Here is a 14428-nt window from a genome sequence, read left to right as displayed (position 1 = left end):
TTCTAGAAAACAACACTTTTTCGATAAAAAAAAACACCCTGTATAAACACCATGTTAGATCTGGTTGACAGACTAAGGGGATTCTGAGAACATCTCAAAGAAAACCTTATTGTAGCATAAATGATGTGTAGTCTCCCAGAAAGCTACGACACGCTTATTATGGCATTATAGATAAGACCAGAAGCTGATTTAACTTTACAGCTAGTAAAGGGAAAGAACAAATCAATTAATATAACAGTCACAGATGTTTTGTATGTACCACATTTGAAAGGTTGTTTACTATCTGTACGTACATTGACCAAAAACGGATTGAGTGTTCAGTTCGTAAATGATGTTTGTACGATCACCGAAAATAATGGTCAAATCGTAGCAAAAGCACATTGTAAAGAAGGTCTATATAAATTGGGTTTGGCTCAACCGAAAGTTTTATTGGCACTTTGCGGGGGATCAAGAGAATGTATTCACGGTTGGCACCGTAGGATGGGACATAGAGACCCGGAAGCCCTCAAGACTTTTATCAGTAAGGATCTTGGTATTGGTATTGAGTTAGCCAGCTGTGGTAAGGAAATGGTTTGTGACACTTGCATTGAAGGGAAAATGACAAGATTACCATTTCCAATTTCAAGAGCCAGATCGACTAGAATCCTGGATTTGCGGGCCACTGCAAACGGGAACTCCAGGAGGTAATAAATACGTTCTTACCTTGATTGACCATTATAGCAGATACACTACAATTGAACTGCTTATGACCAAAAACGAAGTTGCGGGAAAAGTCAGAAATTTCGTGAGACTATGCGAGACGAAGTATAAAAGAAAACCGAAGTGCTTCCGCTCTGAAAGAGGTGGAGAGTATGTAAATCTAGAGGTAAAAGAGTTAATTGAAAAAGAGGGAATTAGATGGGAGTTGACAGCACCATATACACCACAACCGAATGGTGTAGCAGAAAGGTAAAACCGGTCATTAATGGAAATGGGTCAATGCATGTTGGCTTATGAAAATCTGCACAACCGCTACTGAGGAGAAGCGGTGAAAACGGCTTGCTATGGTCAAAATAGGTTACCAAGAAGAACACTTGAGAAAACCCCTTTTGATCACTGGTTTGGAAATAAACCCTATCTTCGCCACATCAGAACGTTTGGATGTACAGCTTTTGCGCATATCCCTGATCAGAAACGTCGTAAACTCGACGATAAAGCAAATAAGTTAGTTTTTATGGGATATGAAGATGGTTCAAAAGCGTACAGGCTAGTAGATACAACTACTGAGGAACTATCAGCCGCGATTTTAGGTTAATCGAGGAACAATGTCAATCTCAGTCGTCTCTAAAAAATGTGCCAAACGAGGAGCCACAAATCGTCGTAATTTCGGCAGATAATGTAGAAGATCAGGGTGAAAATGAATCAAACCAAGAGCCATCAAACCTTAGACGATCAGCTCGAAGCACTAAAGCACAGCCACGACAAAGACTAGTACAAGTTATGTTGTCGAAACAGGGCGCGGAAAATGAGTGTGACCCTTGCAACGTGGAAGAGGCTCTCTCAAGGCCTCAAAAGGCTGAATGGCTAGAAGTTATGGAAGAAGAATTACAGTCATTGGAAGACATGAATACCTGGACACTTACAGAGCTACCACCAGATAAAAAGGCAATTGTCTGCAAATGGTTATTCAATACCAAAAGTGACGCGGACGGAAATGTCAGAAGGTACGCCTTGTAGCTTCAGGTTTTTCTCAGAAATTTGGAAGTGACTACGACGAAGTATTCGCGCCAGTTTGGGAAACATTCAACGTTAAGAACTCTACTTGCAGTAGCTGGTCATCAGAAGTTAAAGGCACGTCATTTTGATATAAAGACAGCTTTTCTCAATGGACAACTAAATGAAGAAATTTATATGAAACAACCTCCAGGAATTGCAACCAGTTGATTGTTGACGGTAGGTCAGGATGTCCAATTTCACTCTGACCCCACACATGATCTCCCTGATACACTGCTCTTTCTACATGTTGTCTAAGAGTGGCTTTTGACGGCGGAGTGTTCTGCACATTAGAGTTCTTTGCAAATGGTTTTTTTCCTCACACTGTCTATGTCACTGCGTGAATTTGTTTGATCGTAAAGTAAAATGACGAATCTCTCGATGTTTTCATAAACGTTATCTGAGATATCTTTTGTGGCACATGACATAGCTAGAAAGGCTCCTGATAATTCTGGAAACACCTTTCACGTGGTCCATGCTTTCTTTTTACCGTGGCCGGCGAAGCTAGATACAGTATCGCTCCCAGTTAGGGTGTGGAGCATCGGTATAACACACTAGTTTGAGGACCCAAGACTCTTGGCTATATTGTGGGCAGAAAAAATTTAACGTTCTTGCCCGTACCGAATTCCACCCAAAGCTCGACTGACTGTGAGAGTTAATTGGTAGCATTCACCGCTAAAAACTCGTCATCTCTCGCGACCCAAACTCCCCAATGAGGCACCCCGCCCCCTTTCCTCGTGCCAGAATTACCGGGGTACCCTTTCTCCCCCACAAAAATAAAAAACTCGTCCTCTCTCGCGACCCAAACCCCCAATGAGGCACCCTTCCCCTTTCCTCGTGCCAGAATTACCGGGGTACCCTTTCTCTCCCGCAAAAATAAAAAACTCGTCTTCTCTCGCAACCCAAACCCCCAATGGGGAACCCTTTCTCCCCCGCAAAAATAACAAAAAACTCGTCTTTCTCTCGCGACCCAAACCCCCCAATGGGGAAACCTTTCTCCCCCACAAAAATAACAAAAAACTCGTCTTCTCTCGCGACCGAAACCCCCCAATGAGGCACCCCCCTCCCCCTTAACTTGTGCCACTATTACCGGGGTACCCTTTTTCCCCCGCAAAAATAAAAAAACATCTTCTCTCGCGACCCAAACCCCCAATGGGGAACCCTTTCTCCCCCGCAAAAATAACAAAAAACTCGTCTTTCTCTCGCGACCCCAACCCCCCAATGGGGAACCCTTTCTCCCCCGCCAAAATAACAAAAAAAACTCGTGTTCTCTCGCGACTCAAACCCCCCAATGAGGCACCCCTCCCCCTTTCCTTGTGCCAGAATTACCGGGGTACCCTTTCTCCCCCGCAAAAATAACAAAAAACTCGTCTTCTCTCGCGACCGAGGCACCCCTCCCCCTTAACTTGTGCCAGAATTACCGGGGTATGCTTTCTCCCCCGCAAAAATAAAAAAAGACTCGTCTTCTCTCGCGACCCAAACCCCCCAATGAGGCACCCCTCCCCCTTAACTTGTGCCAGAATTACCGGGGTACCCTTTCTCCCCCGCAAAAATAACAAAAAACTCGTCTTTTCTCGCGACCGAAACCTCCCAATGAGGCACCCCTCCCCCTTAACTTGTGCCAGAATTACCGGGGTATGCTTTCTCCCCCGCAAAAATAAAAAAAGACTCGTCTTCTCTCGCGACCCAAACCCCCAATGGGGAACCCTTTCTCCCCCGCAAAAATAAAAAACCTCGTCTTCTCTCGCGACCGAAACTCCCCAATGAGGCACCCCGTCCCCTTTCCTCGTGCCAGAATTACCGGGGTACCCTTTCTCCCCCACAAAAATAAAAAACTCTCGCGACCCAAACCCCCAATGAGGCACCCTTCCCCTTTCCTCGTGCCAGAATTACCGGGGTACCCTTTCTCTCCCGCAAAAATAAAAAACTCGTCTTCTCTCGCAACCCAAACCCCCAATGGGGAACCCTTTCTCCCCCGCAAAAATAACAAAAAACTCGTCTTTCTCTCGCGACCCAAACCCCCCAATGGGGAACCCTTTCTCCCCCACAAAAATAACAAAAAACTCATCTTCTCTCGCGACCGAAACCCCCCAATGAGGCACCCCTCCCCCTTAACTTGTGCCAGTATTACCGGGGTACCCTTTTTCCCCCGCAAAAATAAAAAAACATCTTCTCTCGCGACCCAAACCCCCAATGGGGAACCCTTTCTCCCCCGCAAAAATAACAAAAAACTCGTCTTTCTCTCGCGACCCCAACCCGCCAAAATAACAAAAAAAACTCGTGTTCTCTCGCGACTCAAACCCCCCAATGAGGCACCCCTCCCCCTTTCCTTGTGCCAGAAATACCGGTGTACCCTTTCTCCCCCGCAAAAATAACAAAAAACTCGTCTTCTCTCGCGACTCAAACCCCCCAATGAGGCACCCCTCCCCCTTAACTTGTGCCAGAATTACCGGGGTATGCTTTCTCCCCCGCAAAAATAAAAAAAGACTCGTCTTCTCTCGCGACCGAAACCTCCCAATGAGGCACCCCTCCCCCTTAACTTGTGCCAGAATTACCGGGGTACCCTTTCTCCCCCGCAAAAATAACAAAAAACTCGTCTTCTCTCGCGACCCAAACCCCCCAATGAGGCACCCCTCCCCCTTAACTTGTGCCAGAATTACCGGGGTACCCTTTCTCCCCCGCAAAAATAACAAAAAACTCGTCTTCTCTCGCGACCGAAACCTCCCAATGAGGCACCCCTCCCCCTTAACTTGTGCCAGAATTACCGGGGTATGCTTTCTCCCCCGCAAAAATAAAAAAAGACTCGTCTTCTCTCGCGACCCAAACCCCCAATGGGGAACCCTTTCTCCCCCGCAAAAATAAAAAACCTCGTCTTCTCTCGCGACCGAAACCCCCCAATGAGGCACCCCTCCCCTTAACTTGTGCCAGAATTACCGGGGTACCCTTTCTCCCCCTTAAAAATAAAAAAAAGACTCGTCTTCTCTCGCGACCCAAACCCCCCAATGAGGCACCCCTCCCCCTTAACTTGTGCCAGAATTACCGGGGTACCCTTTATCCCCCTCAAAAATAAAAAAAACTCGTCTTCTCTCGCGACCCAAACCCCCCAATGAGGCACCACTCCCCCTTTCCTCGTGCCAGAATTACCGGGGTACCCTTTCTCTCCCGCAAAAATAACAAAAAACTCGCCTTTCTCTCTCGTCGCAAAACTGTATTCATTGGCAGATTTGCTCCCCCCTCATGACGAACAGAAACAAATACTTGAAGAGACCGCCTCGCCTTGCAGAACGTTGGAAAGGCCGGGAGTGTCGAAAGCTTGCCGCATTCCTACTCCCAGCTTTGCCTATGTTAAATACTGCTGTCCTGATTTAGTAAAAAGATTCCGAGAAACTGAGCTAACAGGTTTTCTCGACCACAGAATAGCGTGGAAAAAGAGTTGCCACTATCCATACGCGCAGATTTTACCACTCGGCCGGGTTAACAGGGTAAGGCAGTCCCGATTTGCTTAGTAACTAATCCAAAGCCCGAACCTCGGTGGTTCAAGGTCGACTATAATTTTTTCAGCGTGGGAGTCGGGGTGAGGGGGGAAGTGGCTGACGCCTCGCTATCTCTACCTATATGCTAGTCGAACCACCACCAATGATAAAGCGAAAGGCAGTCCCGGTTTATCTCTATCTTGTTATTTAGTAATTTAAACAGGAAAATTTATTCGTTCTTTTCCCGAGTATCAGCTAGGTTGTCAATACCAAGGTCGGAAAGAATTTTCAAATAATTGTTATTATGAGATTTGAAAATGTTTGTGTGTAAATATTCAATAATTTTTTTCTGGATGTTGTCAGTTAGTTGCAGTAGATAGGAGCGGCACCCTCCCCAACCTAGGGAACCGTACATTGCTCTAGATCGAACTAAGCTTTTGTATAAGAGTATAAAATGTTTGACGAAATTGATGTTCACGCAATCTCCTACAGCAGTTAATAATGATCTGAATATTTTCTCGAAAAAATAGCCCTTCGTTGATGGTCACGCCAAGATCTTTTATCATCTTTTTCCGGGGTATTAAGTCATTTGTGACTTTGTAAGAGTACCTAATGATCTCGATTTTCCAAGATACCAAAACGAGGGCGGATTTCGTTGGATCGATTGGTAGGTTATTATCCGAGCACCATTCGAAAACTCTGTTAAGATCGTCTTAAAGTTTGTCACAGTCTCCTGAATTATTAATTAATTTACAAATAATAATAATAATAATCAGCTAGGCTAATATTCCTTATATCTAATGACATCATCATTTCTTCAAAACTACTTATGCTATAATTATTTTAAAGACAGAATGTTAAAGTTAAATACTGAACGAACAAGGAAGAAGCTACTGAGGGTTAAATTTGTAGGCTGTAACGTTTGATTTTTTTGTCCCAATAATCAGCATTATTTGGATAAAATTAGATTTAAAATAGCTCATGTTAAAGCTGTTGCTTAAGGAATAACAATAAAGGTCCTGGTTTTTAGGGATATAAAGTTACATTTTTCGCGTTTTCCTCTTACTTGGTTAAAGCGCGTTAACACCAGGGAAAGGCCCTTAAAATAGCTGAAAGAGGAATCTTCTCCAACGATTTAGCGTCATTACAAGAAGCTGATCTGAAAGGATTCCAAAAGGTTGATAGGTGTATACGAGTTCTGAGCAAAAAAAGTGACTTTTCCCGACTAAGCATTAATTAAAACTGTTTATAATTTGAAAACTTATTCTATTAAAAAAGTAATACATATTAAACCATTGTTTAATTTTAACGTCAATTTGGCTCATCTTTTGAACTTTCGAACCTAACGTTTAATCTGTTCCGACTGATCTTATAACGATAAGTGTTTCTTACGACTATAAATGCTATCTATATTTTAGTTCTATCTAGATGTCGAAATGGATTCTGATAATTATGGGACATTAGCAGCTTATCGATCAGACAGTAGGAAAGACGGTTCAATATTATGAAATATTTCATCCCCACAACGGGTCTAAAGTTGATATTGACCAATATTTGTCCTTGACAGCTGGGAGGACTGGAAATAAATTTGACACGTATCGTGCATGCCAATCGTGATTATGGGCCAATCAATTTTGCCTTCGTGCTGCATTTGCGTCACTACCATTGCTTATTGTAACATTCGAAACCTACATTTATTTGTATTATCGGAAGATTAAAATAATTAGGAAATTTACAATACTACGAGAGAAGTTTTTATCTAGGACATAAAAATCATAAATGTACCTTGGTATGCTGGAGACGGTATTAATTTTTCATTTTACACGAATTTCCTGCAAAAAGGCGTGGATGTGTAATGTAAAATGAAAAAATAATTATTTTAATATGTACCCATTTTTAAAAAATATATTCCCTATCTATTTATTTAAAATTAACTCTGACGACTTATTGAGCCCCGCATTATTGTTCCGTTCCAAACGTGACTTAGAAAACCAGCGGGAGCCTGCGCAGGTATATGTATCAAGCATTCAAGCTAATAGAGTTGGACACTTGTGACTTTTCACGTAGACATATCTTATAAATTTCTGATATTATTTACATCGACGTATGATGAAGCTACCGCATCATAAAATTATAAAATATTCTATATGAGTTACACGCAGCCACTTCATTTTGAGGAATGAGACGGCAGACGACAATTTTCCGCCACGGTTAGGGTCGAACTGTATCAATGTCATACCCTCGCTTGCTGCTACAGCGATAAGTGCGCGGATGGTTCTAGATTTCTTTGTAGTCAATGCCCTTGCGCTGCTGGAAACCCATGACTACCAGTCGGGCTTTATACCGATCGATTGAACCGTCCGGATTTGTTTCACACGGTACACCCATTTGCATTGAATGGCCTTGCGATCTTCTGGTAAGGATTCGAGCGCCCAGGTACCATTTTCATGTAGCGATGTAATTTCGCTATCCATGGCCGCTTGCCACAGCTTGCGTTCTTTGCTTTATATAGCCTCGGTATACGTTTCCAGTTCGATGATATCGGTCATAACTTAGTTGGCTTCCTGTACCAAACGGGCTTGATAACGATCAGGGGAACGTAGCTTAGAATGATCACGTAGCTGTCGTCCAGTGGTGGAGATTTCGTCTTCCTCTGGTTCAGAACCTTCGTCCGACTTATTCGGCACCTCAGATGTTCGTACATGCGTTGGAATGGAAATGCCTTTTATACCGTTGTCACTCGGTGTACCTTCAGCGGCAGGATAGTCAACTGATTTTCTAATTGGCTCTTCAAGGAACGAGACATCTCGGGAACGGATGACCTTGCGATTGACTAATTTATAAAGCCTGTAACAGTCGTCTTCATCGTAGCCAACCAGAATGCATTTCGTCGACTTTGGGTCCAATTATCCACGTTTTGGCGAGGGGATATGTGAGTATAAAGTAGTACCGATAACACGAAGATGCTTGATAGCGGGCTTGCGTCCATACCATATCTCGTACGGAGACATCCCTTCGACGGTTGACTTTGCAGTCCGATTCAAAAGGTAACCAGCCGTGTTGATGAGTTCAGCCCAGAGACTTTTCGGTAGATCTGCATGCGAGTGAAGCATTGACCTTGCAGACTCGACGATTGCCCGATTTTCACGTTCAGCAGAGCCCTTTTGTTGTGGCGTGTACGGGGTTCCGATTAGTTGTTTTATACCGTTCTTAGCGAATATTGAGCGTACTGTCTCGTTGTCGAATTCTCCACCTCCGTCATAATGGAACGACTTTACAGTATGTCCCAGGGTCTTGGTTTCATTCAGGAATTGCTCAATTTTAGCCGCTGCCTCCGACTTGTGCTTGACAAAGTATACGGTACGGAAACGGGAAAAATCATCTTTGAGCAAGACAAACCATTGTTTTCCTCCAAGTGAGACGTCAAGAGGTCCGCACAAGTCAGAATGAATTATAATTATTTATCCTGGCGTTGTCGCTCGATATTGCTCTCGCGTTCCAAACGGCTTCCGATGAGCTTTACCAAAAAGTTATCCCTCGCAACTTGAATTGCCGTAAGGCAATTTCATCTGGAACTCTCGTTCAACAACTTGTCGCACGTGTCGCTTATCTTGATGGCCCATTCTTTCATGGAACAATTGCAACAAATTTTCGCTTACCGCGGAATTGGTCTCGGATAATGTCAACGGCTTAACTACTTGAATTGACAACTTGAAAAGTCCTCTCCTTTGTTTCGAGTACCCATGAGATGCGTTTTACCATCAGTGACTAAAGTACAGACTTCGGCGGTCGACTGAAATTTGCTTCTAGGAGAGAGTACTGAGAAAAGGTTTTTCTGGAACTTCGGAACTAACCAGACATCGTATTTCCATTAATCTGAGATTTTATCACCACTGTCCCTTATCCAACAGCATTAGTGCATTGGCCGTTCGCCGTGGTGACGCCGTGTGATGTATCGAAAGCCTAGAAGGATGTGAAGTTACTTCGATCATAGGTGATGTGCGTCGTAGCGCCGTTATCGACGTACCAACCATTGTCGAAGGATGTTGTTGAGAATACCGAGCCGTTGACTGTCATTGCCGTAGTGACGTAAGCAATGTTGGAGGATTGTGCGTATGTGATGTAGTGACGTCATCGCTCTTCGATCCCCCACCGGGAACTGGATTCTGTGATTTGTCGGGTCGTCCATCTTAAATCCATTTCTTGCAATATCGGACTATGTGACCATTCTTTAGACAGTAGTTGCACCGGTAGTTCTTGTAACGGTCTTTCGGATTCGATCTTCCTTCCTCTGTGAAGAGTTCAATAGATCTTTAAATTATCGATAGTGCGATCTGACTTGCTGAGCAGTTTCCAAGACGACTTGAACTGGAAAAAGGAGTTTGGAAGTGAGCTCAAAATCTTGCAAATCAAAAATGTATTTTTGTAATCCACGTTAGACCGCTCCAGTTCCGTGACAGTCTCGGACCATAAGGTGCGTAAACTCGAAATGATTGTGATCACGTCTTCGTTCGGACTCGGTTTATACTCGATGAAACGTTGCATGTAATTGATTACTTTTTCTTCGGCGGCTCCGTCGAACAGCCTATGCAGCTCTTCCCAAATGTCAGATGGCTTCGTGAAACGCAATATATCGTCGGGCAACGAACTTAACAGAAGTGGCGTGGTTTTCGGCAGCTTTATATTTCGCAAGTTGCGCGTCATATTGTTTGACCTCCGCGGATGTGGCCGTTGCCGCTGGTTGAGCTGGTCTCGTAAGACTTCCGTTGATAGCGTCGTCCGCTCCGTCCACCATACCCAGTGCCATTCGTACTCGAAACTTCCAGGTCGTCCAACCAGTCTTTCCGTCCAACGGCACCGCGTCCATCGTGGTAGCGTAGGGTTAATGAAATATCGAACTCAACGTACAGAGTTTACGCGCAGAGCAGCGTGAAAGCCCATAACCTATTAAGACTAGGATTAGCGCTCAACTGATTAACGATTTTAATTCGATAAAAAAGATAAAGTACAAAAATAGGTCAGATAATGATCTAATTATAACATCGTTAAAAAAGATAGACAAGATAAAATTAAGTTTTAATGGGTCATTCCACGTCAAATCAGGCAGGGGTCCCCACGGCACCATAACCGATTTTGATTCAACATTTTTAATGGTAGGTTCAAAATTTTAAGTCTTAATTCGATATTGTTTCTGGGATATTAAATTTTTAAAAAGGACTTACAGACGGTAAGGAGATGTCACGTTCCAAATCAAGTGATTTTGACACCCGATATCTAGAGAATGACTTCAAAGAAAAAATTTAAACTTTTTTTATAGAGTATATCTATCTCAAAACCCTTCTTCGAAACGGTTCTTTTTTTTCGTCGTAAATTTCGAGAAACGCAAAAATTTTCATCTAAACGAATAAATAGGCACAAAAAAGACCCGATAATTTTTGAATTACTATCGGATCAGAAATTCTAATAAACGTTTCTGATAGTGTTAGCCCTGTTGAATTCGAAAATGATAGTCATTTTGCACTGTGACCAAAAGTTCATTAGATAAAGAACACCAAAAATGATAAAATATTAAAAATAACAAAAACACGATAGCTTTCAAAGCCGCGCCAAGGTACCTACGCAATTGAAAGTCCTACAAAAGTATACATTGCCTGAAAGCTTTTGTTTCATTGGATATAATATCCAAAATTCAAAAGTGATATAAGATTCCTTCATAAGTAAACATGATAACAAACTAGAATGAAAATTAAAAGAAATTGCGACTTCGGTGGGCGTCACATTATTACGTAAAACGCTTTAAAAGCGAATACATTGAACAGACATTTATTTTTTGTGGATCAGGTCGTGTACAAAATGTTTACTATATTATTGAGGGAATGACGAAAAAAATCGATGATCTTTTATATCTTTCATTTCTTCCTAAGTTACATTTATATAATTTTTTTAAATACGCGTGAACTTGAAAATTTAACGTAACGACTGTCCAGACACTGAAGCCAGTCATATATATTTAGCAAAAATTTAGTTTAGTTTACTTTTTACCTCTCCGAGGGGATTTCGTACCCTAGGAGGGGTTATACCACCACTGGGTCTGTCTGTTAGGCCTGCGAACGCGTTCGCATTTTCGGGGCAAAGGGTAATCACTGCGTACCCAGTTTCTTACAATCAGGGAAAAGGTTTCTCCAAAAGCGCCCTCTTTTTGTCATTGGGTGTAGTATAATGCTTTAATTGGCCGGGATTCGAACCCGAGCCCTCTTGCACGACAGGTGAGCGTTCTACCGCAGAACCACGGATACAGTTACGCTTCACTGAAAATTAAAAACTCTTCCGAGGAGAGGTATATTTTGGCTTGCCAACAATAGCTGTATTGTGGTTTTTAATTTGAATTCGGCATTTTCGCTGGTTTTGGCCATTGAGTTGGGAATAAATAGAGGTACAACTAAATCTGGCTGGCGCGGGACCAAATTCGTACCACAAAGAGACTTTATCAACTTTATCGTTCTACCGTGGCGGCATCTGTCTCTAGTGGCGGCAACTATATTGCAATTGAATATTTTCACGAATCTGATGCGAAATTGAAATTCATGATTTATCGTAACAAACCAACCTTTGAAGTTGTTTAAAAATAATTTGATTCTGTCAACATGATCCTTTTTAACTCAAGTTACGTGTTTTTGTTATTTTTAATATTTTATCATTTTTGGTGTTCTTTATCTAATGAACTTTTGGTCGCAGTTCAAAATGACTAAAGAAATCGTGGGGCTGCTCCCTAGTGAACCACTTAATGCTCTTCAAGATGGAGTAAAAAATACTAGGTTTATAACAGTTCCAAACCTTGGTAGTAGACCACGAATGCCGCTGCTGCGGCATTTTCCGATAGCGAACCATCGGAAAAGATCTCTAGTCCTGCATTAGTGGGAAGAGCGTCTCCACAAGAAATCTCTACACGAGAGGCTGGATGACGGATCCAAGGGTCACTCGGGTAAAGAAATTTTCCACCTACAACATTGTAATCACAGCGTTTAGCTCCCATCTGTTGGTAGAAAGACCTAAAGATGGTTGGTTCGTCACTTACAATGTAGTCTATTGGGGTTAAGTTGGTAATTACCAATAACGCATCGGTAGAGATAGTACGATAGGCACAGCAGACTCTAAGAGCCGCTATTCGTTGGATTGACCTGAGCTTTCGAATCATTAAAGAATTCTCCGCCTCGCACCACCATGCGCCAGCACCGTAGGTGACAATACGCTCAATATAACCTTTTTATACCACTCTCAAGGCTCTATAATCCAGACCCTACTCGACCTTTGCAAAGCAGGCAATGGCCTGAACAAGACGAGTAACCCTGTTCTTAACCTCCTCTAAGTGAGGCAAGAAACATAAAGTTTGGTCCAAGGTAACGCCCAAGACCTTAACAGTCTTGACATAAAGGATTCTCTCGTTGTTGGGAGAAAAAATTGGGAGCCGCTCCATCACCTTTGTCTTAGCAAAAGTGATAACAACAGTCTTCTTTGCACAAAACTTCAACTTATAAATTGTGCTCCAACTATTGAGAGTATCCAGAACTTCGTTACCGAGGACCTCAAGACCACGTCTTGAAGAACTCCAGACCATCGCCTGTAGATCATCCGCAAAGGCCTGAATAGCACTCGCAGCCGGGTAAACCCGACTCAGAGCGCCATCCATCACTAAATTAAAGAGTAGGGTTAAACTACAAGAACCCTGTGGGCACCCCTTGTTGAGCGACTTACTAAGAGCACTACCACCTATATCAATTGAAGCGACTTTGTTACTTAGAAAGCAGTTGTACAAATAGTACAGATTTTTCGGGAAAGCAACCTGTTGCAGTCTCGACAGAACACCCGGAACCCAGACATTGTCAAGGGCCCCCTTTATGTCAAGAGAGATTAGACTGGAATGCAGACCACTTTCTTTATTATGCTTTACATTCTCGACGATGTTATATAAAGCATGCGTCGTAGATCGGTCATGTTTGAACCCATATTGGGCTGAGTTCATTAGATCTCTCTTAAGAAGAGAGTGGTACAGTCTTCTTGACAAGAGTTTATCAAGAACCTTACCCACTACTGAAAGTAAGGAGATCGGACGGTATGACCTAGCATTCCGCCTATCTCTCCCCTCCTTATAAATCAATGCAATCCTAGCCACCTTCCAAATTTTTGGAAAGTGACCAAGAGTCAAACATGCATTGTAGAGGCGCACGAAAACCAAGGGACAGACCAAGAACATAATCCTAAAAAATTCAATAGTGATGCCATCGAAACCCGGGGCTTTACCCCTTTTGAAGGAATCGATGACATCGAGTACTTCCTCTTCTTTAAACTCTACATATGTTTCAGTCAGCGTGCCATCCTCTCTTTCCACAGTGGAGACAGCATTTTTACGTTTGGCCTTGCCGGTTGCCAATTTATAAGGAAGCGAGTAAGGATCCTCCCTCGACACAGAAGAGCAAAAATTCTGCCAAAACTCCAACTTAGAGGAACTGATAAGGCTCTTGTACTCTCGCTGGAGAGAAGTAGTCTTGTTTGTGGCGTTCCCTAACCCAAGGATCCATAGTTACCTGCATACGTTTCCGCGCTGTACGTACTAATTTTCGCTTCGTACTAAGACCCGAGTTCCACCAGGGAGCCGAGTTATATGTCTTAGTATTTGGCTTACGTTTAAAGCTAAACTTACTAGCGTCATGGAAAATGTCCTCAATAGAGGAAGCAACATCATCGATCCCATCCCTAGTTTCAAGTGCTACCCGACTAAGAGTCCCAAGAGGCATACCGATCCGGTCGCTAAAGCGATCCAAGTCCAGATACTTCAAGTTAATAAATCTATTGCTCTGAATGGCAATAGTCGTTGAAATTTCAAAGAAGATATAATTATGATCACTGTTGGTAATGCCATCAGAGACTTCCCAACCAGTGATCATATTAAAGAAATTTAAAGTTAAAAGAGTTAAATCTATCCAACTACTGCCATTCGTACTTGAAAAGGTTGGATCCGAACCCGGGTCATTAAGCACGACCAGATCCATGGGCTCCACGAAATCAACGCAAGCAACACCTCTAGGACAATTGCCCCTCGAGCCCCAGAGAGTATGATGAGAATTGAAATCACCACCAATTATAATATTCCGTCCCGCGTACTTGCGAATAAGCTCTGAAATGTTATTCAGGTATTCTTCCAAGAC

At 42.9% G+C, this 14428-nt stretch overlaps 1 protein-coding gene across 1 annotated transcript; it reads left to right on the top strand.

Moving 5' to 3' along the window:
- The first annotated feature begins 480 nt into the window (after positions 1 to 480).
- LOC149945927 (uncharacterized) lies at positions 481 to 1716 on the top strand. The gene is made up of 3 exons (XM_090170661.1): positions 481 to 559; positions 627 to 948; positions 1290 to 1716. The coding sequence occupies exons 1-3, from the start codon at positions 481 to 483 to the stop codon at positions 1714 to 1716; spliced, it is 828 nt and encodes a 275-aa protein (XP_090026787.1).
- The last annotated feature ends 12712 nt before the right edge of the window (positions 1717 to 14428 follow it).

Source organism: Leiobunum rupestre, chromosome 4 (assembly GCF_980474605.1).
Source record: "Leiobunum rupestre chromosome 4, qqLeiRupe1.1.hap1, whole genome shotgun sequence".
In the NCBI taxonomy this organism is placed as follows: Eukaryota; Metazoa; Arthropoda; class Arachnida; order Opiliones; family Sclerosomatidae; genus Leiobunum; species Leiobunum rupestre.
This window is presented reverse-complemented; position numbering and strand designations above follow the sequence as displayed.